Source organism: Parus major, chromosome 10 (genome assembly GCF_001522545.3).
Source record: "Parus major isolate Abel chromosome 10, Parus_major1.1, whole genome shotgun sequence".
NCBI lineage: Eukaryota > Metazoa > Chordata > Aves > Passeriformes > Paridae > Parus > Parus major.
The window spans coordinates 10987875-11015453 of NC_031779.1; the positions used below are offsets into that span (position 1 = coordinate 10987875).

Genomic DNA, 27579 nt, shown 5'->3' on the forward strand with positions numbered 1-27579 from the left:
TCCTCAGACCTCGAGGAAGCCTTGACAAACTGTCATCCCAATCTTTGAGACTCTGTCACCACGTGATTCAAAACTCAAGAGTTTATTTTCCCTTACCCCCTGATTCAAGTAATCATTGCCCAGGTCTATGTTTTGTGTTGTGACTTTTTTTGCTTTCAAAATGAGTTAGATTAGGATGAAATATTTTAAGTCTTACCTTTATCATATACACTGTATTTTTCCAGAAAGTTTATGTGGGTTCTTTTGCTCTGACTGCAATGTTTGCATCCAGCCCTGCGTTCACGTGTGGTACAACTCCCTTCAGTGATGTGTTTTCCCATCCAGCTCTACGTAAAGAGCAGCAAACCATCTAGGTTGTGTTTATAGCTGCTTTATTTTATCTGGGCTCACTACAGCACTTGTGGCTTTATTGTGTAACATCATGGGTGCACGTGTGCATGTCCATGCACACATTTACATTTGTGCTGATACATAAATTCTTCCACAGTGAATATGCAGATATGTGTCTTGCACTTCATCTGTTGTAAAATTAAGGTAAGGCACTAAATGAAAAAGTGTTCTAATATGGTCCAATGTTTCACTGCTGAACTGTGTTAGAATTATCACTGAAGACAATAAAAACATGAAAAACTGAAGTTGAGCAAGCTGGGAATGCAGTCGTGACGTACAGTAATATCCTTCTGTGTCCAATTGCAATTAGCTCTCCATTTAATTCCAAAATGAGTTTCCAAGGCTTTGTTGGTGTAAATCATGATGTTGGTGATCTTTTCTTTATTTTACTTCAATTTAGTACCATGGTGAAGACAAATGTAATGTGTAGAGTTTATGAAACCAGACAGCTAGTAAATCAATATTATTTTGGTAGTAAATTACTAAGTCAATGCAAGCTGCTTTTAACTCTTTCCCATGGGACAAATAGCTTGAACTAGCTGGAGCTTAAATCAACACTGTGGGCACTGCATTAGTCAATGATTCTAAAGAAGGCTTTGTTGGCATAAAGTTCTGCTTTGATCGTCACAGTATTTACAGCTTTTTAATTAGATACAGTTCAGAACAATGGCTTCTATCAAAGCAGTTTGGGAAGTGAACAACTGGACTTTGTTTAGGGCTTTAGATGACATTCTGTCTGTTAATATCATGTGGCTGGTTTTAATACAATGATGAAGTTAGGATTATTTTAGGCATTGTCACTGCTTTGTCAAAAGAAACTAGCTATTTTAAAAAAGAGTGGCATGTGTTGCTTTTTTATTATCACAAGTTTTTTTCTATTTTTAATATCACAATTTCTCAACATGCTAAACCCCAATCATTTGCTTTGGGCTTGCAGAGAACAAACTAATTTTGCACCCATAAATTTGAAAGGAGTGGCTGTTTTGTTCATCTTGATTTATTTTTGTGTGCGGAGTGACTTGTTGGGAAGTGCTGAGATTTTTTTGTCAAGACTGAAGGCAGTTGGTTCCATTTTCAGTGTCAGACATTTCAGACTTGGCTTCTGATATAAAGTAAACCCAGCATCAGTGTGAAAATTCCTCGGGGATCTTGGCAGAGCTGGGCTCTATCGTTTTTGGAATGGTAGATTGGCCTAAGAGTGCTTTTAAAGCTTTACGGTAAGTGTTGTAAAATTTGTCAGTTTATAAGAGCAAGAAAGTTAATAAGCCACTGATGTTTTTAGACCAGCTTCTGCAATTCAGAGTTCAAATAGAGATGTTTACCCTCTGATAAACAATTCCCTTTTTTTTTTCTTTGACAAGCTGACCACTGAAGTCAATGAGAATAAAAAAATTGGCTGGAAATTGAAGTTTTATTAAAGCTTGAATTGAGTTTTCATGTTCCCCCAGTTGTAATTCTTTTGGGGCAGAGTAAATATTGGTCAATATTCTCTGCCACCTAAGAAAAGTAACTCACTTTTATCCACAATCTGTCTTTCATAATGATACCAAAAGCCATTACTTTATGTTAGTGGTATTTTTATGTGCAAACTATCACCATGGTGGTTTGAGAAATCAGTATTTTAATCTTAAGATGGGTGTAATATAGGATTCTAAAAATCTTAGTTTCATTGTAACAGGCCCATCATGTGTTTGAACGTGATGCCTTGTCTGTGTGCTTGAGACTGTTCAGCTCCTGCCCAGCACATTGTGGAGTTGGGAGCAGCAGTGTGTTAGGGCACAGCAGTCCTTTGGCAGGAGGCAACACATCATATCCACTGGATCTTCAAACACTCTGCTTTTTCCCCATATAATTATTATGCATTAAAATAGTAAATTTGAAATATGGTAAATAAGCAGCAAAGTAAGATAATAGGTAATATTAATGCCAAGCAGTAAAATATATTGTGAGTAATTTTTTTACCCCTCCTTTCCATCTTCCTTTTTTTTATTTAGAACTCCAGAACTACCCGCTCAGATGAAGATAAGGATGATTCCTGGGATGCCTGGGGAGCCTGGAGTGATTGCTCACGGACCTGTGGAGGGGGAGCCTCCTACTCTCTGAGGAGATGCTTAAATGGCAGGTAAGCCACGTGCTGATCTGTGTGGGGGCTCTTCTGCAGCTCTGGCACATTTCCAATCCTCTTCTGGTTGCTTCTGTTTCTGAGACCAAGTGCTGTGTAAGATAGATCAAGTGTTATAAAATACTGCTTTTAATACATGTTTGTAATAGACAAATAATTTTGGCTTTAACTCTGAACTCTAACATGAAATACAATTGTGGAATAGCAGGAATTATTTATTTAGTATGGTCAAATAGAGGGCAGAGTCCTTTTCACTGTAATACAAATCAAATGGTGAGTTACCTGTGTACAAATCAGCCTGCACTTGGACATGTCTTGACATAATGTTTAAGTGCCTGCTGCTCATATGGATGTATCAGGTGCTGCTTTCCATTAGGGAAGGACAGGACAAGAGGCCATAGTCTCAAATTGCTCCAAGGGAAATTCAGGTTAGATGTTAGGAGGAATTTCTTCACAGAAAGGTGATTAGACACTGGAATGGGCAGTCACTGTCCCTGGAAGTGTTCAAGGAAGGACTGGGCCTGGCACACCATGGCTAAACCACGGCTAAATTGACCCAGTGGTGTCAGGTCACAGGTTGGACTCGATGATCTCAGAGATCTTTTCCAACCAAATTGATTCTCTGTTCTTCCCTGGCAGTTCTCTCTATGCAGTGGTCCTGGTAGCCATATGTTTTCATGTATAAGTCTTAGTGTGTCTTGGAGAGATGGCATGCAGTGGAAGCCTTTAACCTCAGCAGTAAAACTGGACTAAAGTAGGACTTGTTGGTACAATCCTTAAAGTTGGAGTAATGCATTAGGCCTGTAGTCAGGCAAAAAGAGATCCCAGCCAGCTTTGAGGCATCTGTACTGGCATCCATAATTGCTTGTTTTACTTGAATTATTCTTAAGCATTTTTAAAACTGATGATTGTGTTTACATTTATATTTAGTTGAGATTTTTTTAAGTTAAATGTGGTATCAGGCAGGAAGTCACTTTTTCTTAAAGAAGGCTTGGAGTGTGATGTGCTACTTAAGGGCAAACTGTATGGAATACAGAGCTAAAGAATATTGAGTAAAGCACTGCCTGTTTCTTATAGTGAAAAATGCACAGAGATGTTGGAGAAAAGTAATAGTTACAGCAAGAAGCCTTGATACTCTACCAATGTGTTAGGGACTGTGAAACAAGCTCAATAAATTGTAGCAGTATAAATTCCACCGTGGTTTTATTAATATTTTTAATGTGTTCCCCTGTGAAAAACATGTGTTTTCCATTCCTTGACAAATGCATAGTTTAAAAGGTTTTTCTATGTTTGATTTTTGTAATAATGTCTGGGAAGCACACAATTGTGAAACAAAGTTTTCACATTTGTGTGTATCATAAACATTTTTAATTTGCGTGTTGTGATGCAGTAAGTCTTGGAAAAGATTGGAAATTTGAGACTTGTAATACCTTGAGCTTTAACAGTTCTACCTTCAGCTGAACTGAATTCTTACTTCAGGCATCCATTTATTTTTCCTTTTCAAATGCTATTTTTCAGTCCCTCTCACACATTATAAAAAAAATAAATTATCAATTTTCATGCAAGAAGAAGGAAACTAAATCCAAGAGGTGCCATTTATCAGTTATATGTTCACACATTCTTTAATGTAAGGCACATCTTTTTGGTATGAAGGGATTATTCCAAAACACTATTCCTGATTTTAGAGAAATCACTAATTACAATTTCTTGTCCAGTCATTTGAAATATGTTTTAAGTTCTTTCAAAGGCTTGGTATTGCCATTTTCAACATAGAAAAATATCTGATACTGTGCAAAAGTGCTGGTTTGTTATTGAGAAGTTTGGCAGAGTGTATCTTTAAAAAAAAGTGTGAAACCCAACCTCCCCAGATTTATGAGACCACAATAAATAACCATGACTCTATTACATGCCTGTTATTTCAGCTACTAACAACAGACTGAGGATCTGAATTGCCTTGATGTCAGGATTCACATACATAGGGAACATTTGCATTCAGACTATGAGAATTCTGTTTAATTTAAAATTATGTATCAGATAATCTGATTTTCTCCTCTAGGTCACATCCCATTTATTAGAAGTAACTTGATTGCAATCAGCATAGATCAGGCTTAGAGATGCCTTTTTCACAAAATAAATGTGTTTTTCATAAGGTTTGCAGTAAATTTGGCTTACAGGGAAAGTCACACGTTCTTTGCTGAAGGGAGACAGCAGTGTAAAGAGTTGAATCCCCAGATCCCCTTTGTATTTAAACCTTGTATTTTGAGTCCAGATTATGGTAGGGCAGTAGCAATAAAAGTCTAATTTTTGAGAGAATAACTAGCTGTAAAACAGGAGAGGTTGTGTTTTGCTATTGTACACTGTAACCATTTTTACTCTTTTTTTTTTAGGAACTGTGAAGGTCGGAATATTCGATACAAAACCTGCAGTAGTAATGTGAGTCTGGCCTTTAATCCTGTTCAACTCATTCAAAAAATGTGTTAAGGTTTAAGAAATGCTGCTTCTTATTTAAAACCTTATGGTGCATAATTTTCTTTCCATCATTATTACCATTTTTAAACATTTCAGTCTGCATGACACCATGAGGTCTCAAGTTTAGACTTCCCAGATGGACATTTTTCTTTTGAAATTATAGTGCCAACTGTGGTTCAGAATGTTTTATATCACTTATTAGGAGTTACACATTTTGGAGGATTAACAGATCAATTCTCATCTTAAACTAGCAGGTGGTTTTCCTGGGGGTGCTGTCTTGTAGGTGAAGCATTAAACTGAGCTCTGGATCGTTTGTGACCTATATGGTGACACTCTTCATGTGAACAGAGGTGCCTGGTCCCTGTCAGATCTTAAATAGACTAATTACTCCTTGTATTCCCTCTGTTTGCCTAAACCCAGATCTTTATGTGTCTGTGTGCAAGAACATGCACATTTAGGTGCACTGGCACAGACCATCTCCATGAGGGAGTGTGAAGCTGGAGTTTTGACAGTACACTTGCTGTTACTGTGATGCAATTGCATTCATTTTTACAGACACGTTTTTATGAAAACCATTCATGTGCAGCAGACTTCATGACTCGTGTTCCTCTGAGTTGTAGCTGTGCTTTGTGCTGCTCACACTGCTGCCCTTCAGCCCAGGTCTAGGCTGTCCAAGCTGAGCAGCTCAGGCAGGACTTTGTGGCACTGCTGGTCTGTATAATGTGTGCAGACACAGTCATTCAGGTTTAGGGTCTGCACTCACCCCCTTGCTTGGCTTACCTTTCAGTACCTTCCATATGTCCTACTCCAGAAAAGACAGCAGGCAGATAAGTAATTAATAATGATACTACAAGGTGAGGCCTGGATTTCCCTTGGGTTGGATGACACCCAAAGGTGTCTGAGCTCAGGTGATGCTCAGTCATCAGCAATCCCGTAAGTTTTGCCAGCAGCAGGCAGCTGTGGAGTGTGACACGTTCTCCTGTGAAGTTGCCCAGTAAATATATTGAATTAGTGCATCTCCTAGGAGAACTGACCGTTCCTGCTTTTCAGTTTGCCACACCTCCAGTGTCTGCTGTGCCAGTTGGCTCCTGCCCTCTTTGAGAACAAGGCTTGCTCACACCTTGGGTTGCTCCACACTTCATTCCTCAGGGTTGGATGGATTTCCCACCACAGCAGCTCGCAGCCGAAGTTCCCGTTGGCAGAAGCAAGTGGAAGTGATAAATGAATCAGTCCCAGGGCATGCAAAAACCAGATTCTGGAGACAAACCCTGTCCCTTGCCCTTTCAGAAGAAAAGGCCCATCATCTTGGTGTATGATGGCCTGAGCTCATAAATAGAAATGCTACCTGCAAAGATTCCCCGATGTTTAAAAGCTGTGCGGTAACTTGGCAACTTGCAGCTAGTCAGGATGTAAGCAATGAACATATGGTCCCTGAGTGCTCCAGTGCTTATCTAAATGTCTGGTTGTATGCACTGGGTGCAGTAACACCTCTGATTTCTGGATGCTAGGACTTCCAGAGTGCAGCTTCCTCCAGGAGCACAAAGAGGCCACCTCAGGGCACCTCGTTCCTCCAGCCCCAGGCCTGGGCAGCTGCCCAGTGCACAGAGTGAGGATGGTGAGGTCCATCTGGGCATGTTTTCTGCTGCCATGCACAGCTCTATATGCTTTTAGCATATCAAAGGACAGCCAGCTGTGGATGCTGTTCATTTTAAGATTTATGCAGTAAGAATCTGATGGAAATTAAGGCACTTTATGCTTCATCATAGAGAAAATTAAGATGATTCTCATATCCTCTCTGAACTCCCAGAGAGTTTATCTGAAGTCACTGGAGCCTGTTTTCTGACTTCAAGACTTGTTTTAAGTGATAAGTGGCAGGAGCCTTGTATGTGAATCTGTTTGAATTTATGATGACTCAAATGTTAATTTCCAGACAGGAAACTGCCTTTACAGTTCTGCTTTTGGGGCATGTCTGAAAGGGATCAGGTTTCCATTTCAGCTCAGATACAGTGAGAATCTCTCAGGAATGGTTTTTCCTAGATTATAGGTCAGATAATGAAGAACTCCTGAGAAAAATATATTTAATGAGATTTCCACTGTTAATATAGAGTTGATCTCTGAAATTGGCATCCCTGAATTCAAAACCCAATTTAGATCTGAGTTAACCTTGAAACAGGACCTTACACCTAATGTAAATCTGATACTACTGGGCCAGTTTAGATTCAAATGATATAATTTTCCCAAAAGCATTATTTCTAATCAAGGCTTCTCACTTTAGGAGTGAAATTGTAGTTTGAAAATTAGGAGTTTATACTAGCTTCTTTCCATATTAATAGGTATTACTGGTAACCACATGAGACATTTGGTATAAATACATAGTGTAAAGCTGTCTGCAAATGTAATTTTGCTACATGATACATTACACCACTAACATCTATATTGGGGAGTACAAATGAAGCACAACTTAATATGTGTGTCATTCTAATGAAAAGAACAAGAATCATTTTACCAGAAAATTGGTTTCATGTGGATTTGTAATGGAATAGTAGTAAGTTCATTGAACTCAAGCATAGCTCCAGAATAATATTAATGATATTTCAATAAAAATTAATTCAAGGTCTTAGCAACAAAATAATTGCTAAGATTAAGGCTTATGTATAGCCTGCTTATCTTTCTATCATAACTGAGATGCCAGGTGCATGATTTCCTAAACCTGCATGTATGCTTTCAGCCTTCCATATAGAGACTTTAGAGAAATAAACTATCCATTGTATGTTGTTCAATGAGATTTTCAGTCTTTCTTGCCCCCTTCTTTTAAATTTCAATTTTTGTATATAGTGTTACATTCTAATGCTATGATGTGCACTATGTGGAAGTGTTTAAGTTAATCCTTTAGGGTCCTATTCACAGAACAAGTTATTTGGGCCATTTCCCCATAAATTTCACATTCTTGTGTGCCAAAAAGTCACTTATATTTTTGCCAGAGTGATTCTTTACAGTCAGAAAAAACACTTTTTTTTTTTTGTAAAAAAATAGCCCTATGTTTAATTCCACTGTAAACTTTTACTATATGCAGATAATGCTCACACTTGTTCAACACATTCATCTATAATTGTCCCAGCCTCCACTTAACCAGCTAATTTATCCCATTCAGAAAATCTTGGCTGTACTATGTCTACTTTAGACTATAATATTTCACCTTGAGTTACATAGTTTCTCTCTAATCTGTTCATTTATTTAGTTTATATTTATAATGCTGATGTACCATAAGGCTCCCTTGGCTGGGGTGGTTTCCAGCTCAGGTGTCTTGATTCAGCTTAGAAGTGGCCTTAAAATTGTGTAGGAAAAACACAGAACCTGAAGCTAATTACAAAAAGAAAACAAAACAATGACTTCATCACATTTGGCTGGATTTCAAGAAAATGAGATTCAAAGAATAAAACTAGACAAAGGGCTAGACTTTCTTTGGTGTCATCATTTTTACTGGGAATTTTCTTCTCTTTTGTGCTTTTTTCAGTGGAGTAATTGTTGGCAAGAGTCACAGGGTCTGATGCAACCTTCATATTTTGTACATGAACATTGCCTACAAAGATACAGATTTCCCAGGTCAGCTTTGTTTTCAGAGGCTGAAGGTGCTCATTGCCAAAACTCAAAGATACATTTCATAAGAAGCCAGCCCTTGGATGCAGTAGCTTTTAATCATCTGTCACCAAAAAAATGGGAATATATATATATATATCTATATATGTGTTTTTAATCTTCATGGTAGTCATGTCTAAAGCATCTTTTTCAGATCTGTCTAGTATGTTCATAAGTCATGTCATAAATACATTTCATTCCACTGCAAGGTCTGGGTGTGATTATTTTTGCCAACATTTTCATGTGTTAGACCTCATAGATATGTCTTCAGCTCCTTATGCAGTGTATGAACCTACAAATGGCCTGGCCATGGTTCAGTGGATTGAGTGTGAGACAAAAGCTATTGGTGAAATTAAGAAATTGGAGAAATCCTGAAATTAGTAGCAAAAAAATTTAACAAGTAAGAAAAAATGTGAAATATTGTGAGGAAAGAGGGAATGGTGGAATGAAGTGATGTCTGAAATAGATTAAAAGCAGAGACACACAAACAGGATGAGGGCTGGGTCCCCCACACTGTTGTCTGATATTATGACCTTGCCCACTTCCTGAACATGGTTCATCCTTGCCTACCACTCACATGTTTGCTCTGCCTTTTCCTTTCTATTTTTTAAGCTCCCTTTCACTTTTACAACACACTCTAATGGAATTAAACTGATGTTTACAAGTTTACTTGTTGTCTTGATTGCGTTCATTCTGTGCTTAGTTGTCTTTCTCTTTAAACTCCTTTCATTACAAAAATATTTATTGTTCCCTGGAAGACTGGGATCTGGACTTGGTTGCCATCCAAACTCTGATATAATGCAAATGATAATAATTTCAGCTCTTTGATACCCCTCTGTGATGCTCTTTTTATGCTCCTGCTTTTGAACAGAGCTCAAACATAAAGCAGGTGGAGCTGGCATGTGAATCGAGCTGCCAGAATCACTTTGGGTTCTTTGAAGATGCCAAAAGAGAATAGGGAGATGAGAATTCATTTGCTCTGAAGCAGCCAGGAGGCAAGTGGAAGGAAGGAGCTGCATTGTGTTGAATCAATGAGAAACATACAGTAACCAAGGGTTTGACATCCTGACTTTGTGGTGTTTGTGTCTTGGCATCGCATCAACACCCTGTGATAAAGGATTGTAACAACAGCCCGTCAGACCTCAGCTGAAGGGCGTCACTCTGCCTGCTCTACAGATTATTCTTTCATTCTTTGTGATGAAAATGGAGCTGTGCATGGCTGAGTAACACTGCTCCCAAATACTGCTTTTAACTTTACCTGAATCTAATGTCCACTTCACATTTTTTGATCCTTAGCTGCTCCTCTGTTTGCATCGGTGGAATGGAACCATATGGTATCCATATGAACTCTGAAGTCCTCTCTGCTTTTTAGACTTGCTATTGTGGAAAATGAGAGGTGACAGATAAGTCAGAGCCAAAATTCTGCTCTCATTTACACCAGTGCAAACTTGGTGAATTTCTGGGGAGTGACACTGCTGTAAATATGTATGGCTTCTCACAGTATTTACTTGATGTTTGTAGAAGCTCTCACTTGAGGGATTTTGCAGAGGTAAAATACTCCATGTCTTATTCCATCACTGTATAGTTTAAAAAAATATGGCTAAAACTAGCATTATCCCAGATTAAAAGTAATACAAAATGTGTTAGTATCATTTTGAATTATTGTCACTGTAAGGTGTAGCATTAGACAGAGCTGAAAAGTTTTGCTGGGGAAGTTCAGTGACTGGCTCACTGCTCAGCTGCAAACGCTCCATGTGTTGGTCAGTAGATGTAATACTGATTTTTAGAAGGTATTTATGTAGATTACAACCAATTCAGAGACAGTTCTAGGCTACTGTTTGCCATGGTGAAAAAGAAAGCAGAATGAGTGCAATATTGTTGAGGGCATTGGGCTGAAATTCAAAACTTTCTCCTGTGTGTTTTACTCTCCAGTCCTGTATAATGCACTTAGTATTTTGTCAGCTTTATTTGGGGAAGGTTCGGTTTGCTGATAAGGTTGAAGCTGTGCTTGGGATCAGTGTTGTTAACTAATACTTTGTAATAAGTTCCATGAGTTCGCCTGACACATCAAAATCTTTCAATCTTCCATCCAATGAAAACAAAACTTTAAAATCAGCCTCACATCTGGCTTATATGTGCAGTTGGAATTCTTGGAAGAATATCCTTTCAGTCTGGTGTATGGACTCCTTGACACTGGACATTCTTTCAAATGAAGTCTGCAGTGAGGAATTGTTTGACACAATAACTCCTTTGCCAGTACTTTACCAAAGTTATTTTCAAATCACTCAGTGTTCATCTCCATTCCTGTCACCATAGTTTAATATTAACATCATTGTTTGGGTGCAATGCTTTATGTAGAAAAAAATATTTTAGAACATTTTATTTCAAGCAGTTCTCATAGTTGGTCTTTCAGCTGTGTGTGCTGAGGCTCTGTGAGGCAGAACATAGGGAATTGTCTCATAAGGACTGGAAATAAACAACCAATTGTTACCTGTTTGAAGTTTATTTTATTCCAACAAAATAAGCCTTGCTGCTTCCGTGAGGTGAAGGTGTTTTGTAATTAGACTAAAGGACTAAGTACTGAAAGTTCTGGTGTTTCCTCCTAAATCTTGTGCTTTTTTCAAGCATTATTGAACAATTAATTTGACACATTTTATTTATTTATTTATATGTAGCATTAATACCTCTTTCATTATTCTGACACATGAATTGATGAATGAGTATAGAGGCCTCAGGAATCCTTTAGTGGGAAGAGCTACTGAAAAGAGAAATATTTAATGTATCAGATATCACCTTGTAGTTACTTAAAAGATATAGATTTCTTTAGAAGCTAATTCTTACTATGGAACCAGACTTTAACTGTACTACCTGGTGTCATAAAAATTAACATTTTAAATTATCATCTCATGTAAGTTATGTTGTTATTGCTGGAATATGCATTGTATTCTGTACTTGCACTCCAAGCAATGAATTAAGCAACAAATCCTTTTAATATGCACGGTAAAACTTTGTAGTGTGGCATATTTGTCAAAGCACATCAGTTCTTGAACCAAGCCTGCCTGAAGAGCTTCTGTGTTATTCATCAGATAAATTTAGCCTAGTTTAAAAAGAATTAATATTTGGTTTGTTTTCAGGACTGCCCTTCAGATGTTGGTGACTTCAGAGCACAGCAGTGTTCTGCCTACAATGATGTCAAATACCAGGGACACTTTTATGAGTGGATCCCTGTGTATAATGATCCTACTGCACCTTGTGCCCTGAAATGTCAAGCTCTGGGAAAGAACTTGGTTGTGGAGCTTGCCCCAAAAGTGCTAGATGGTACTCGTTGCAATATTGAATCCTTGGATATGTGCATCAGTGGAATTTGCCAGGTATGTTCACAGTGTAAATCTAAATGGGGTCTTTGTTGTGAGGCACTTTGCTCTTCAGCGGGCGCTTTGGGATGGTTTTTCATTCTGTTTATCATTTTAGATGTATCTGAAAGTGCTGTCAAATGGATTGTAACTTACCTTTTCAGGAAGACACAGAACCTCCTGACTGCCTTAGCCATGAATGTTTACCTATATAGATAAAAGGTCAATAAAATTCATTCACTCTTCTATTTATGCATATAAAAATTAATGAACCTAGCTATTGTAGCTAAAGCTTTCCAAAATATAGTACATCTGTGAGGATGTGATGGAATTGCAGAGCCTTCCATTTAATTTTATTCATTTTCTGAGTCTCGTGTAATCTCTGTTAAGGAGAAAATTGCACATTTTATGGCATCCAGCCCAAAATGGCAGGTGTGAGTGTATAGGCCTGTCTTGTATGGGTGAGTGACTATATGTTGTGGTTGCATTAACTTATTGTTTGAATCTTTAAATGGCAATATACATATCTAGGTATATTTATTATTTATTAGTTATGCTATTGACTTTACACTGTTAGTATAAAAGCAGACAGTTGTAATATTTGAGGCTTGCTTGCCTTGCCCATGTCTCATTAACAAAGCAATCTTGCAAACTTGTTTTATGAACGGAGCAGTTTATAGAGAATGGACATGTTATTGCAATTAGTTTCTTTCTCTGCAAGTGGTTGTTGCTCTGTTAAATGTCTACAATGTGTGTGACTCAAAAATGCAGGATATGGCCCAGTGAGAAAAATAGCTCTATTATAGAGGAAAATTTGACACATTTGGCAGAAGACTGGTGCATGGATTATAGCAACATTAATATATGATCTGGACCTTGCTGTGGGTTTTATGTGACTTCTGTGTATGCTGCAGTTCCAATGCCAGTCGTGTCAACACATGGTGCATCTGCTGCCTCTGAAACAGAATTCCTCACAGAGAGACTTTGATTGTCAATAGAACTTCACTGTGGGATTCAGCACTGTTTGTTGCCCTCTATTTGAAATAGGATATACCTCTAGAAACTCTGGGAGCACTTGCCAAATAATATATTTCTTGTGTCCTGTTCTTTGTGATGCTTCCTATCCTAATAAAAAGGATTTTAGCCAGGAGGATTGCCCAGCCTTTTCTAGGAGGTGTGTTTACAGCAGCCTAAGTGTCAGGCTGGATCTAAGGCACCTCTGGGCTTTTCAAGGGCTTGGGGTTGCCAGTGTCTCCCACAGTGACTTCAAACACCTTTCACACATGGCATAAAATTCTCTTTGCCCAGAGTGGATCTAAGCTCATGAAGAAGTTGGGAGGTATATTTAAAAGGAGTGTTTTCAATGTTTCTTCTTAGCATTTTGTAGTATTCATGTGTACATAAGATATGAAATACTTGAAAATGTAAATAATTAATTTTTAGAATAAATGAAGAGGTGCAGAAGAAATTAATCTTTCCAGAAGCAGGAACTGGAACCCCTACATGGTTGATGAGAATCATTTTATTTTCTTTGTCTGTCATTTGTTTTTTTTCATTATTTCTTCCAATTTCACAAAAATATTTTTCAGTGTGTGGTAACATCTTCAGGAAAAAAGCCTAGAACAAACATGTTTATAGTGTGTCCTGTGCTGTAACTTATTAATTTTTTTTACTTTATTGCTGAAACTCATAAAGAGTGAACTGTTTTATCTTTATGTTCTTGAAGTTACTGGCCATTCCTGAGATGTTTTTGCACAAATGGAAAATTTTTGCTTTTTAAAGTATATATTTGATAATTTAGTGTCAGATAATATTATTAAGGTAAAAAAATGAAGTAGAATTCAATAAACTTAAATGAAGATTCATTTAAAAAGCCTTTTCCACTTTGCAAACTCTTTGGGGAGCAGAGTGAAAGATTTCTTACCTGTGCAAGGAGCTGTGGGAGGTGGAGTCTTCTTCAGGAACCAGCACAGAGCTTTGTGCTACTCCTGTTTGAGCAGGAAAAGAAAACAAATTGATTCCTAGTCTTTCCCAGAAGAAGATGATTATTTAGTCAACTGCTCTTAAGAGAGGGACAGCATATTGTGGTTTTGCGCAATTGTTGCTGTAGGATCTGTCTGATGGCTTCTGACATGGAATTGGCACAGCCAGCAAATTACTTGGCAAGGGTTTTTACAGCTAACGCATCTAAATCACACTGCTGATGTGGGTATCTTCACTTCTGTGCCTGGGAGCACCAAAGACTTGCTATAAAGGAGACTGGTGCTGGTTTTGCTCATTTACTGTCTCTAAGTTGGCTCAGCTTCCCCTCCTCCCCAACGTGATTTCACTTTCATCTGTGTTCTGGTTCCTGCTAAGGTAGGGCTGCATCACCAATTCTGCCTCTTGTTCAAGCTCTCACCTTGGCAGCATCTGAATTTACAAAGATGGTGAATCCTTGTTCTCCAAAGTTCTGATCTTTTGCACTTCCCTTATCAAGCAAATCAAGCTAAATAAGCTCTATCAAAAAAAAGTTGTGGGATAAAAAAGCTGCACTCTGAGTAGGAGGTGTGAGGAGGTGAAATCTAAAGATGGTAGAGCAGGAAAGGGTTTATTGGGAAAGTTAGTAAGAAATATTGGGGTTTCTTGATGCTTAACTCAGTCAAACCATTTGATCATCTTTTAGTTTGCTACTGTCCTGCTTCTGTTACCAACCCAAATATCTGGGGCTGTTGTGTTAAATGGGGACAGGTCAAAACTTCACTGCCAGGATTTTCACACTTCTGATATTTTTTCTAGTCTCTGCATAACTCCCAAAACATTTTTTCATATTATTTGTTCCTGCTGTGCCCATCTGGATGTGGGTGGAGACATTCAGAAACATCTGCACGTCAGACACATATGTGGGCAACATTTACCCAGTTATTCCGCCTGCTTTGGGGCCCTGCCTCTTCTTGGGGTTTGTTTTTAATTTGTGCAGACCTGCTTTTTTTCTACCAGAATGCAGAATGGGGTGTTACTTGTGCCAGCACCTGAAATGGTTACAATGATAATTTTCCTAATATGGAGTAATGTGTTTGGACAGCAAATACACGCATCACCCAAAAAATCTGGAGTCCTAAGGAGCAGCCTGAGTAGTTCTGTCCTAGGCTGTCACAATTAGGTCAAGGATGATGTAAATCCTGCAGTGAACTTTCCATTTAGTGTCAGCAAGTTGTTTGTGTTCCAAAAAAGGCAGACACTGCACTGTGCTTTGTAGCATATGGCATAAATTTAGCTGACATCAGAACACATCCCACATGTCAAGTGCAGTGCCATCAACTTCTGCCATGCCAGTTCTCTTCTGTCACATGTCATCATATGGCGAGTAGGTATCACTCACCACCAAAGCACTCTCATGCCTGATGTAAATATCTGTCAGTTTTCATTGAAAACAGTTTCTGTAAGCTCTTGGAAGACTCTTGCGCTTCTTTTTTTTTTTATAAGGTTTGTTTGTGTTTTAAGTTTAAAATTACAGCAGATTATTAATTTCTTTGAATCTTGACTCCTTTTATCCTGAGTTGCTTTCTCAAACTTCTTGTTTTGTGTACTTTCTCTTTTGGTTCCTGCAGATACATTTTTTCCTGTAAATATGTTCTAAGACAGCCCAAGATGCACAGGGATTTGGTGTGCAGAGACTTAGAGAGGAAGGTTTTCTTTCCATCCTGTGTTACTGCAGACATGTTTCTAACACATGTTCATCTGAGTAGTTAATTCCTGAATAGCTGTTAAAAAAACAACTTTTTTTTCCCCAAAACTGATTCTTACTCTTGATCTTCTTCTTTAATACTTAAAAATTAGGAAAAAAATGTCTGTGTTGCCTTTTTCTTCTTTTGATCCTTTGAGTGATTCATAGGAAGAATTGATTTTGAGGTAGCTCTGTGTCAAGCCAGCTCTTGTGTTAAACCTAGCATTCTTTCCTGGGTACCACAAATTAGCACATGCACAGAGTAAAGTGCATTTTGGAGCATGAAGGAACCCCTGCGTAGATGGCTGTATTCTGTCTCCATGTTAACTGCACCAGAGCTGGCAGGCTGGACCCTGCCCAGAAAGACTGGCAGTGACTCAGGGAGATCCAACAAAACTTTCTGGCTCTCAGAGCTGCATATGAAAAACTTCATGTGGCTGCACACGTGTGACAGGGGTGATAAAACTGGGAGTGGGGAGCTCCAGCTGCAGCTCAGCTGGGAGATGTTGCTGGCTCTCCAGAAGTCCCACTGGAGGATGAGGCTGGGCTAAGGAGGGGCTGCCACATCCTACGTGTCCTGTCACCCTTCCTAGCTTCAGGGGCTGGTTTCTCATCTGTGGAAGCTCTTGGCAGGCCAGCAGATGATGGAGCCACCCTTCAAAGGCTGCACTTGCCCCACTCTGAATGCCACTGCCCACCTTGGCCTGGTGGTTCCCTTGCAACATTGCTGGCAACTCAGTGCTGGACTTTTACAAATAAATAATTAATATAAATAATAATAACTGGGTGCTCTCAGACACTGAAAAGGTCTTTTGGGATCACTTGTTTTTATTTTGCAGTTTCCCACTGCTGCTAGAAACTGGTCTTTCTTTTCTCTTATCTCATTCTCTCTCCTACTGTTTCTTATGGAGAATGCACTCTATAGGGATTTCTTACTGTGGAAGTTTATTGTTTCTTGTCAGATGAGTAGTGGGTTTTTTCTGATCTCCAGTTTCTTATCTATACTTCTTTGGTCTTAAGTGGTTCTCTGCCAAGTTTTGTTTTGTTTTAGTGAGCTGAGTGCAAATGTGACTTTACTTCCCAGGCTAGCAAGGATCTAAATCATGTGAGCAGTGATAGCAGAAAAACTCATGATTTGGGTGTCATCTTGAAGTAGAGCCTTAGTAACTTTCAAATCTCCCAGTGCTAACTTCACCAGGCAAGGCAGATTTGGCTGAACCCAGCCAGAAAAGGAGCAAAGTAGTTTGATTTCATATACTGATTTCTTTTTTGAAAGCGTTCTCACAAACAAGCAGCTCACTGGGAGTTTGTGTCCTATCCTCTGGTTGTGTGTATGTGTGTTTTTTTTAAATGGAGACCATGTGGGAAAGGGCACTTGCTCCTGCTGGGTGGTCCTATAATCGCTCAGCTCCTCTAGCATGTGACAGATCCTGTAGTAAGAGTTAAAGGTTTTGGAAACACTTTGTTTTATTTGATGGAAGTGGATTTACAGAGTTGTGGAACACTCTTTAGCCTCTTGCCTTCAGATATAAAATGTCAGCAGAAATATGTGGAAAGTCTTTTTAGGAGCCTGTTAGTATGCAGTGAATTTTATGCACTGTATTTTTTTATTTTCTGGGGGTTTTTTTTATTGCTTTACATTCTTTTCCTCCGTATGGATGGCTCAGGAATTCGAACATCATGGAGCGTCTCCTTTTGCCCATCATTCTGAGTTATTTTACACCTCCCTTCTGAGGTTTGCATTTTGACACACTTTGCCTTTACTGCCTGATTTCTTACCTGTGAGGAACTGAAAATCCTTGAACAGAGGAAGTTTTCCTCCTCCCAGCACGGCTGCTGCCCGTTCCCCTTGGCAGCCAGGGAGGAGATGGGCTGGGGTGTTCATGGCTGGTCCTCAGTACGTGCACAAGGTCCCTGGAGGAGCTTTGTTCTGTTAATTAACACATGCTGAAGCCTGTGTCAGCTTGTCTGGGCTGCTACTGTCCTGGGCTGGTTTGATTCCAGAGATGTGAGAACTCTTGCCACAATCAGTCCTTTGTTAGCTCAGACATAACTGAAGAGTTATGAGACAGGACCATGTGAGAAGAAAATCATGACTCAGACCAAGATAAATCCTCAGTGAGGATAAACTAGGGTTTGAAAGCACTGTTTGCAAGCTAAGGTTCCACACTACTTTTAGAAGTAAATTTAAAAGAAAAAAAAGGAAGAAGTAAGTTGCTTAATTGGAGGGATGTTCTGGTATCTCTCCCTCTGCTTGTCAGAATCAATTACTTGTGGATGATGATCATGGGAAAGAGACAGTGTGAGCATTTTTCTTTATGCTCTCTCCAGGGACATATTTTATCTGTGTAGGAATAAAGTGCTAGCTGAAGCTATCACAAAGTGAAGGATGCGAGCAGAGATTGCAAAATCCATGAATAGATGGGCTTTGAATGACAGAAAGGTTTTACAGCAGGGCAAAGAGACATGAAAAATATTGACTAAAGGAGAGCAAGATTTTCACAAGACAGTTTTTTTATTCATGTTTTTATTACCATGAATTCCCATAGCCATATTTGAAATTAGTTGTTTGTTGTGTAGATAGAGTCAGTCCTGACATCTGCCTGTGCTGAATTCTGTGCTAAGACAAATAGAGGGGAAAATGCAGCAAATAGCTGACATTGATGCAATTGATGCAATGAGATCTCTGTACTATGAACATGCAGTGAAACACAACCTTAATTTATCTGAGTTTTGGATTTTGTGATTGTCTGTGTTTTTGGAAATAGAAATATCTTTTCTCTCAGCAAGACACAGAGGATTTCAATTTTCTCTACTGAGTGATTCTAATAAACTGCAATAAAGATTTGTCTTTTTGAGCATGTAAGGGTTTTTCACTGTTTTCTTCCTTTGCTACTAAATGCTGAAATAAAACATGTCCTTTCTTAGTCAAGGCACAAACTTGGAAAAGGAAATTTTGTCAGAAGTAATTTGGAGGTTATATTGTGTTTTGGGCAATGCTGATAACCTTTAGAAGTATGTAGATGTTCTTATTCCATTTTTATCTTAGTTTTCATCTCTTGTAAGCCTGAAATAAATAATTTGTTTTATAGCAGTCCAAATACTGCTATCCTAGTGGCTGGGCAGTCAGATCACTTAATTGGATATGTTTGGTGTAATAGTTTACTTTCTCACTGTATTTTGCAAATCTTGATGAATTTTAAAGGCAGTGGAAAGCACTTGCACCTGGAACACAAAGCCTTTGCCACCCCTCAGCAGAGCTGCTGGTGGCCAGCTTGAAAATAAAAACCACTGGACAACATGTACTGAGATAATTACAGACTGTTCAGCCCTTGAGGGGAAGGATCTCCAGTGCAGTAACTCTATCACATTCATGTGAGAAATACAATTATCATCTTCATTTGTGCATTCTGCAGAGCGGTTCCTTGCTCAGCAGAAATACAGTACTTATTTGACATTTTAAGCACGTCGGGCACTTCCCATTAAATGATTTTCTGGGTTTTCTGCTTCAGCTGCATTTCACTAAATGCCATCTGTATGTTTGTGTTGAAATTCCACTTGCAGGTTGTTCCTGGAGTAAACATTTTGTGCATCCTTTGAAATAGCAAGGCCAATGGAAGCACACAAAGGGAAATGTACCCAGAGTAGCCTTCAACCGGCTTTTCCTGACAGCTGGGGGTTTGCTCAGCAGCTGTAGAAGGATTGTAGTTATGTCATATTGAGATATTGTTGAACTGATTTTCTATTTTCATTTTATTAAACCAAATCACATTAATAAAGGGCATTACTCCCTGACACTGAGCTGCCAGTCCCTCTAGTAAACATAGAACACTGCAAAAAAAAAAGCTTACCTAATCATTTTAATGGAATTACTGATAAATGAGAGTCTGTATCAATAATAAATTTATTAGTAGAAGTAGAAAATGATTTAGTATTTATAAAATACATTTCTGAATATTTAAATGGCATGTCTGCTAAAGAGCTTAGTCTAAGACACAGTAGATAGAAAAATAATGGCGCTAGTGCAGCTTCAGTTTTAATGTTTCATAGAATTTATGTATTTGTCACAAATAAAAATAGCAGTGATTTATTCTTTTGTGGCTGCTTCTATTAGGAGAACTTAGAATATTTGTTTTCTCTGGCTGTACCTGGATCTTTGGCTCCAGAGGACCCTAGAAGGGGGAAAGCTCACTTTGCAAGAGAAATACTATTTATCATTATTTATATTGCTGTATATGATTTTATGCTTTTGATAGTAATAATGACACTTAACACTTATATGATGCTTGTTATGCAGATGTCTGGTTTTATTAATCTCTGAAATATTTTTATTTTATAAAGTGTAGGTATATCTTCACCTTATTTATTTGAAGTATATAATCTTGAGTCATTGGCATTCCTGAAACCTCCTTGAATAATTGAGACGTGTATATGTCAGTTTATAACTGACAACTCACTGCTGTAGAATGAGTTCTACAAAAAGAGTGCTGTGCATATTTTGGGAGTGCCTGCAGCTGGAGGTGGGTGGCCAGCTGAGCTAATGCCACAGTTCAGGGGGTCTAAAGCAATGGTCTAACAAGCAAATGCTGAAATTTTAAAGCTGGATCCTGTATTAGACTCTGCACTGGCAATTCTAATCCATGTTTGTACTTGTATTTATTAAGAGAAGTTTCTGGAAGGAGAGAAGGAGGGCATGTGTGGGATCTGCCTTGTGCTTTACTATGATGCTTTTTTAGCATATTGGAATTTTAGGTAAAATTCTGTCACTTGCAGTCCTGTCCATTTCCTTATCATACTTAATTATAAACATCTTAAACAAAGGAATCTTGAATTTAACAGATTATTCTTGGACCTTCACAAATCAAAATTAACATGCTACATTAATTTCTTTGTTTAAGTCCATTTCCTCAGCTGAAGCACTACTAATTGGATATGACCTAAAGAAACAGCTTTACATGAGCTTCTGAGTGATTTTTGGATTCATATTTGCAAAAACATTTGTAATGTTCCAAAGTCACTTTTAACATATCAGAAGTGATTTCATTCTTCTCTTTCATCTATTTTACTGTATTTTATACCCTGACCTTTTGCTCTTCCTTTGCCTTTCTGAACCTACATGAACTATTTTAAGCATGCTCCAAGTATTTAACACCCTTCAGGATTGTCTTTCACAACAGCACTGCCATGCTAAGGTTTGTTGAAGCAGATGAGTGGTTTTGTTCACTGCTTAACCAGATGCTTGCTCTCTGAGCTGCCTGTAAGAGTGCCTATTTATAATTCTATAAACTATATAATTCTTTCTCATATTTGTTTTTAATTTTTTTTCCTTTGTAAGAACAGACAAGTAACATATTCAGGTTCTGTCCAAAAATAGTAATGGATTGGAGACCTGTTTCTGAAAATACCCATATCCAAATTCACTGATACCCCATCATGAATAATTTTATAAATTCACAAAGTCCTCCTTTCTTCAATACTCCTTTTATATTTAATTTCTACTTGTTGTTTGAATATGTAACTACATATTGGTGAATATTCTCCCTGCTGTCTGTGGACTCAATTACAACCTGGTCATTACAATACCTGTATCATTTTTTGGGATGATGATATTTATGATAACAAATTTCTTAAATTCACAGGGTCCCAATTCTTCAATTACACAGTTTGTGTTATCACTTGTTTCGTTTATTCAGCCTATGTTAAAATCACCTAATATTCTTTCTGACTATGCCCTAAAAGCCTGCAGATGTTTTCCCAGTCTGCCTGTAACATTTATAGCTGATCCCTTTGCTCTGTAAACAGCAAGCAATGTGGGATAAATTAATCCTAGAAAATGCCTTAATTGTGAAAATCATCAGCTCCTTTGGCTGGCTGAAGTGGTGGGTCAGCAGAGGAAGGCTGTTGCCATTTATCATTTTCTTGTCCTTGTTGCAGCTTTATTTGCAAATAACCATATTTACTGTCTTCAAAATGTTTCATCAAATACCTTTTTTTTTTTTTTTTTTTTTTTCCCCCAGTAGTTACTGGCCAAAATATGAACACCTTGAATTCATAATATTTGGTGTCACAATGCCATATATTTTTGAGACCCAGTTTCCCAAGCTGGAAACTTCACACCTTCCTCTTCTGGTGAGATCTGTGGCTGTTCAGCACACCTGAGAAATTGCCCATCAAGGGTTTACAAACAGATAAAAAAGCCTGGCTGTAGTCTGAGGTTTGAAATATGTCCCATCCCAGTGTTCACTCATTAAGATTCTTTCTTGAATTAGCTTTAAATCTGTGGCTTGTTACTAAAAAACCTGTGGAATTTTTGGGTACTTCATGTTAAACAAAATCTGGGATTCTATGCTAACTTCAAGTCAAAATTGTGATTATAATTTGAGTTGTTTTCTAAGTTGTGTTCCCAGATATAATTGCTTGATATTCATATTTGCAACAGCTGATGTAAACATAATCTGAGAAGGAAACCTGCAGAGGGTGAATGCATCTAGCTGAACAAACCACCTTTGCTGTCAGGGGAGCTGTAAACCTTTTCCCACATCCAAGTCCCTTGCAGCTAGCACTCCTGTTTTATTTCTGTGGCATTTGTGTATTATTAAAAAATAAGCAATAATACTATATGAAACAGTCTTCTAAAATATGCTGCTGTGCTGATTATCTTCTCTTACATTCTGTGTGGGACACAATAATGCCTTGTGTTTGCACAGTTGTGTAATTCTTGTTACACCCACAGGGAATTTGTTTTCACAGGGGCTGTGTGCAAGAGCCCAGTCTGGATGTTTGTTATTGTCATGTTGGGCCCTGATGGGCTGGTCTTGCTCTGCCTGCTCAGTGCCCTCCTCCCACTAAAGACTTGCAGCATCTTTAGCCTATATGCAAGATACAGGCTATGATAAGCAAATCTTGCTAAATATTCAAGAGCTTAAACTAAGAAAAATAGCACTTTTCCACACAGGGTATCACTTTGTGCAACTTATTTTTTCTTTTGAAATTAATAGATGAGTGGTAAACAGTTTTTTAATATTTAGAAAAGGAGATTACAGTATGAAATGGAGATGTGTTTGAGACATTACACTTGCAGTGATAGAATTTACCTCCATGTTCTCATAGTATCTTTGTGTGAATAAGGGCAGGAGAATTGGTGAAGAGCAGTAACTACTTTTAAAGTCTTCCAAAGAGAAATATGGACTCTCTCAACCACTGGTGTGGTCTGCATCTGCATGCTTCACAAACTTTAGGAGATTAATTCATGCAACATCTCTATCAGCTGGGGATCTGCAGTTAGATCCCTTCCATGGACTTGAATGGATAAGAACAGGAGTTTTCAAAGTTGTGGAGCTGGGAACTGAAAGAGTTGTCAATGCTGAGGTAAATATGTATGAAATTTTATGTCCTGATTCACAGAGTGGCCTGGTCAGTTGCTGTTTCTTAAATGGTATTTTCATTCATTTCTCAATGTTAATTGCTTATAAAGTGTGAAGACAGACTTTTTAAAGTCATCTGTTTACAACCTTTTTTTTTTATATTCTTCTGGATGTCAATAATGAACCTGGAGCTAAAGCTCAAGACAACTTCAAGGGAAAATACTTTAATCCATGCCTATGTTATAGTGCAGTGTTCCCACATGCTTTCTCTGTGGTAAATAAGCATCTGTTCACACATGTTTAAATTTGCTTTATTTTTACAACTGAGTTTTTCTTAAAACGGAAATGATTTACTGGTAGTGCTAAGTGGCTTATTTCTTTTTAAAATTAATTCCTTGCTGGGCTACATAGGATAAAGATCCCCTTCAGCTGCAGGAATAAAATAATTTCCTACTGCTAATGTAGGTTTCTCTGGTAAATCTGAAGTCCTTAGCAAGGAGATGCCTTCACTGCAGGTCTCAACTGAAGCACTGTAAACTGTCCCCATTAATGCCCTCCTCTAAAGGGAATTCAGGCTGTAGGGAATTGGGAAAATAAGGGAAAGGGGCAGCAGGAGGAGGTGGGGCTGCTTTGTTTTCTTTTCCACAGACACGTGAAACTTTAAGATTGCATTTCTCCGTGTTTGGCAGTGGATGTGTGTGATTTGTGTGTCTGTGTTAACTCAGACTGGAAGACCCAGCCCTGCCTCTTACGTGTGGACTGGATCCTCACCTCTCCAAGGGGATCGTGTGTCAGTTTTGGCACAGCACAGATGCAGTGGATCTTGGCAGCTGAGACTGCCCCTTCCAAGCATTTTTATATAGGAAGAGGTGTGTGCTGGCCAGCTTCAGAATTCTAGCACTGCTTTTTTAACTGTGAGTTTCCAGAGGGTTTTCTATCCATTTGTCAGTTTGGATTTTTGTTAAAAACGTACACCCATGACAAATTAGCTGCCCTTCTCAGGGAAATGTGAATGTAAGAGGCATGTAGGTTGACTTGAGAAAACTTGAAGCTGGAGATCAGCTTTTTACCACATCGTTCAGCATTTGCTACTCCCTGAAAAATTCTTCTATGAAATGGTGAAGAGTAAGATAGGTGAGGTCAAATATTTATCTTCCATTCATCAGGAAGGTGCTTTTAGTCAATTTTGTCTATTGTTTGTCTTTCCATTCTCACTCCCATCTTTCTTGTGGAGTTGACTGATATGCAGAAAAAGAAAAACCCGGAAAAATGTTTTCATTATAATTTGGAGGGTTTTCAGTTGACAGTATTGGGTTTTTTTAATTTCTTTTTTTGAATTTTTGGCAGTGTTCAAGTTTGGGTGTTTTTATAATAATCGGTGGAAAATTTTATAGAATGGGTCTTATATTCATAAACCAGAAAAAAATCAAAAGGTGAGGAGCGAATGGTCCAAGTTTTTTAAAAGCTAGTTAGGAAATGTGTATGTAATTGACATTGATGTAAATGGCAAATAGATCTACAGAAGTGCCAGTTAAATTCTGAATGGCCAAGACACTAGAATGTTAGCACTGCCCTCAGTTCCCTGTCCATGAAGCTGGAGGCTGAGTGCCCTTTAAATTTTTAACTTGGGTTATTCAATTGCATTTATCCTATCTCAGACATAATTAAACAGGTGATGAAAACCAAAGTGTAAATAACATAGTTATGCCTTGGGTTGGAAAGAATAATGCTCAATGGTATTCATTCACATAAGTAGTGGGAAACAGATTCATGTATTTCCTATGCTTGAATAGCTTAATATATCAGTTGTTGTGGTTCATCATTAAAATCATGGAAATGACAGCATGCTTTTAAAATCCTAAATGGCAAGATATGCTTTGATAGAATGAGGCCAACTCATAAAATCAAAAGGATAACATAATAAATAAAATTCCAGAAACCTGAGCATGTCTACTACAGCTTTGCCCTCCTTCTGACTGTGGTGTTGATGTTGGCAGGCAGTAGGCTGTGATCGACAACTTGGGAGCAATGCCAAGGAAGACAACTGTGGAATCTGTGCAGGAGATGGCTCAACATGCAGGCTTGTGAGGGGACAAGCTAAGGCACATGTCTCACCAGAAAAAAGTAGGTTGCAAATTGATGCTATGGTAATTTCTCCTTGACTGTGTTTTCTGCTTGTATATTAGCATGCATATTGCAGTGACCTTTTAACTGTGTACTTGTTTGCAGTTTTACAAAGCTACTTATTCTACAGTCTGTGCTAGATTAGGCTGTTGAAATTCCGTGAGGGATACCACACATTAGGGTATAGCTAGGAAAGAATTTGAGATATGCATTTGTTTTTTATAGAGCTACTAAATTCTTTCTATCAGGAATAACCATCAAGATGCACATCTTATTTTAGAGGGTATCCTCATGTTGCATTATATGTGATGCTGGAGCAAAGTTTTTAAATCATGGAAACATCTTATAGATGGTTTAATGGAAATAGTGGCCTGTATTTGAAAGTAGCTGGTTTTCAAATTAACTTTGATTTTAATATATTTTTTTGGTTGTTTATTTTCGGTTTTTGGTTTGGCTTTTGGTTTTGTTTTTTTTTTTTGTGGTGTCTCAAGACAGTTGAACTTCAGGGGCAAGTTACTACTTGTATAGTACAAAAAGCACAAAGTGAAAGGGACTAATACTTCCATCTCTTTTTTGTGTGTTTGGCTCAAATTTCACCATTCTTTCTCAAAATAATGAACATCTTACTGGGAGTAACTCTGTAGGTCTCAGTAATATTGAAAATATAAAATATAAAGGAGGAAGAGTGTTAGAATTAGGTCCTTTACTGGAGTCTGAAGAGTCTTCCATACAAAGTTTTCCATACAAAGACTCCCTTCTGACACTGGTGCTCTCCACCCTCACAGATGATGTTCCCTGGAATTTCACAGCATATGTCCCATGTGTTTATCATATGAATTGTTGCCTCACATATCTTTTTCTTTTCTGAACTCACAGTATCTATTTTTTCACGAGCATTTGTCATGTGGAGATGAGTTCTCTGAGGTTAACTGCCTTCCTGCAAAGTCACCAGATAGAAGGGTGCTCTTCAAGTCAGTGCTCAAAGTTCAAATGCAACCAGGTTTTCTTTCTAATGGATGAAGCACCTGCCTCTGACAGCTGCCTATCTTAATACTGTTGTATTTCAGCCTGCAAAGATTTCACTTGTGCCCTGATTTTGAAAGAGCTTTGTACATTGAATCATGCTAAAATCTTATTGCAGTATAACTATTCCCATGGGGTTTTTAATGCCACTGTTTGCAGTTTGGTTCAGTTTGGATGTAACTTGGAGTAGTTTAGTTTATTTGTTACCTCAGTGCTCATTGCTTTGCAGTGTGATGTCTGCCTGTGGTACTGCCCTGCAAGGGTGTTGGGTACCATTGTGCAGGTGCATAATTTCTGTAATTCAATGCACTTGTATAGCAAAGACAACCTAAATTAAAAAGTGACTGGTTGTGTAGCAGCAAAACTCATAGGATAATTTTTACACAGGTCAAAAAGCCTCATTTACATATTAGATGATCTATCAGTGTTAGCCTTTGTCTTGCTTTTACTAGAGGTCTTTTTATTGATGGAAGAGTGTAGTTCAGTAATTCATAAAATTTCTCATCATGAAAGGGTGAAAAAATGTCTTGAATGCTTACAATGAGCTGAAAAAGAATTTTCATGGAGGGCCACTTTTTATTTATTTTCCATATCAAAGACTCAGAGCTTCTGGTCAGCATAGAGAAAGCACTTGTAAAGCAAATATTTTTGTAGTGTCTCCAAGCTGTATTTGTTTGGTGTCTATATATAGATAGATACAGATATATAGGCACAAAATATCCTTTCCCTTTCTGATGTGAAGGTCAGCTGGAATTGAATGGAATTGCATTGTCTATTCCAGCTTTACAGCAACAGAGATTCTCCTGGAGAAGGATGATTCCTGGGGACACCACAGCTAGTGCTAAGGCAGCCCAAATAAACTTATTGGATTGGTGACTCTGATTGGATAGCTCATGATAAATGAAATAAAAAGTTTCACATTCAATTGCTGCTAGTATAGTAAAGACAAAGTAATAAAAGGGATCTGGTTTTGAAACTGTCATTTTGTGACAGAAAATATTAATTTCACTTGTGGTATTCTGGCTCAGGTAAGAGTTGACTACAGCTGACATCACTTGGTGGAAGGTCTCCCATTGCCTTGAAGTTTATGAAGAATTCCCATGGTTCATTGTTTCCTCTGTCATAATTCAATATCTCTTTAAGAGTCTTTACAGTTAAAGACCAAGAAAGACTATTCTGAGGAAAGATGTCAGTTTTGCCAAGTTTTGGGTTTATCTTGCACTGCAGTAGGCTGGATGATATGAATGAATTACCACTGGCATAAGAAAAACAGTACACATGCTACTAAATTCAGAACTTGATGTTTTTCTTGGTTATTGCGATGGTGCCAAAATATTTTTTTGGGTCAAGTTGTTCAACACTGTGCATTGAGTTCCATATAATCATCCTGTG

General features: G+C 38.1%; 1 protein-coding gene across 3 annotated transcripts in view; it reads left to right on the forward strand.

Moving 5' to 3' along the window:
• The window catches only part of ADAMTSL3 (ADAMTS like 3), a 177077-nt gene that overhangs the window by 78698 nt on the left and 70800 nt on the right, over positions 1-27579 (forward strand). For all 3 annotated transcript variants that reach the window (XM_015639396.3, XM_015639392.3, XM_015639391.3), the window contains 4 exons: positions 2385-2512; positions 4900-4945; positions 11752-11988; positions 25038-25164. In XM_015639396.3, the coding sequence (XP_015494882.1) occupies positions 2385-2512; positions 4900-4945; positions 11752-11988; positions 25038-25164 (538 nt within the window). The remainder of the gene's footprint in view (positions 1-2384; positions 2513-4899; positions 4946-11751; positions 11989-25037; positions 25165-27579) is intronic.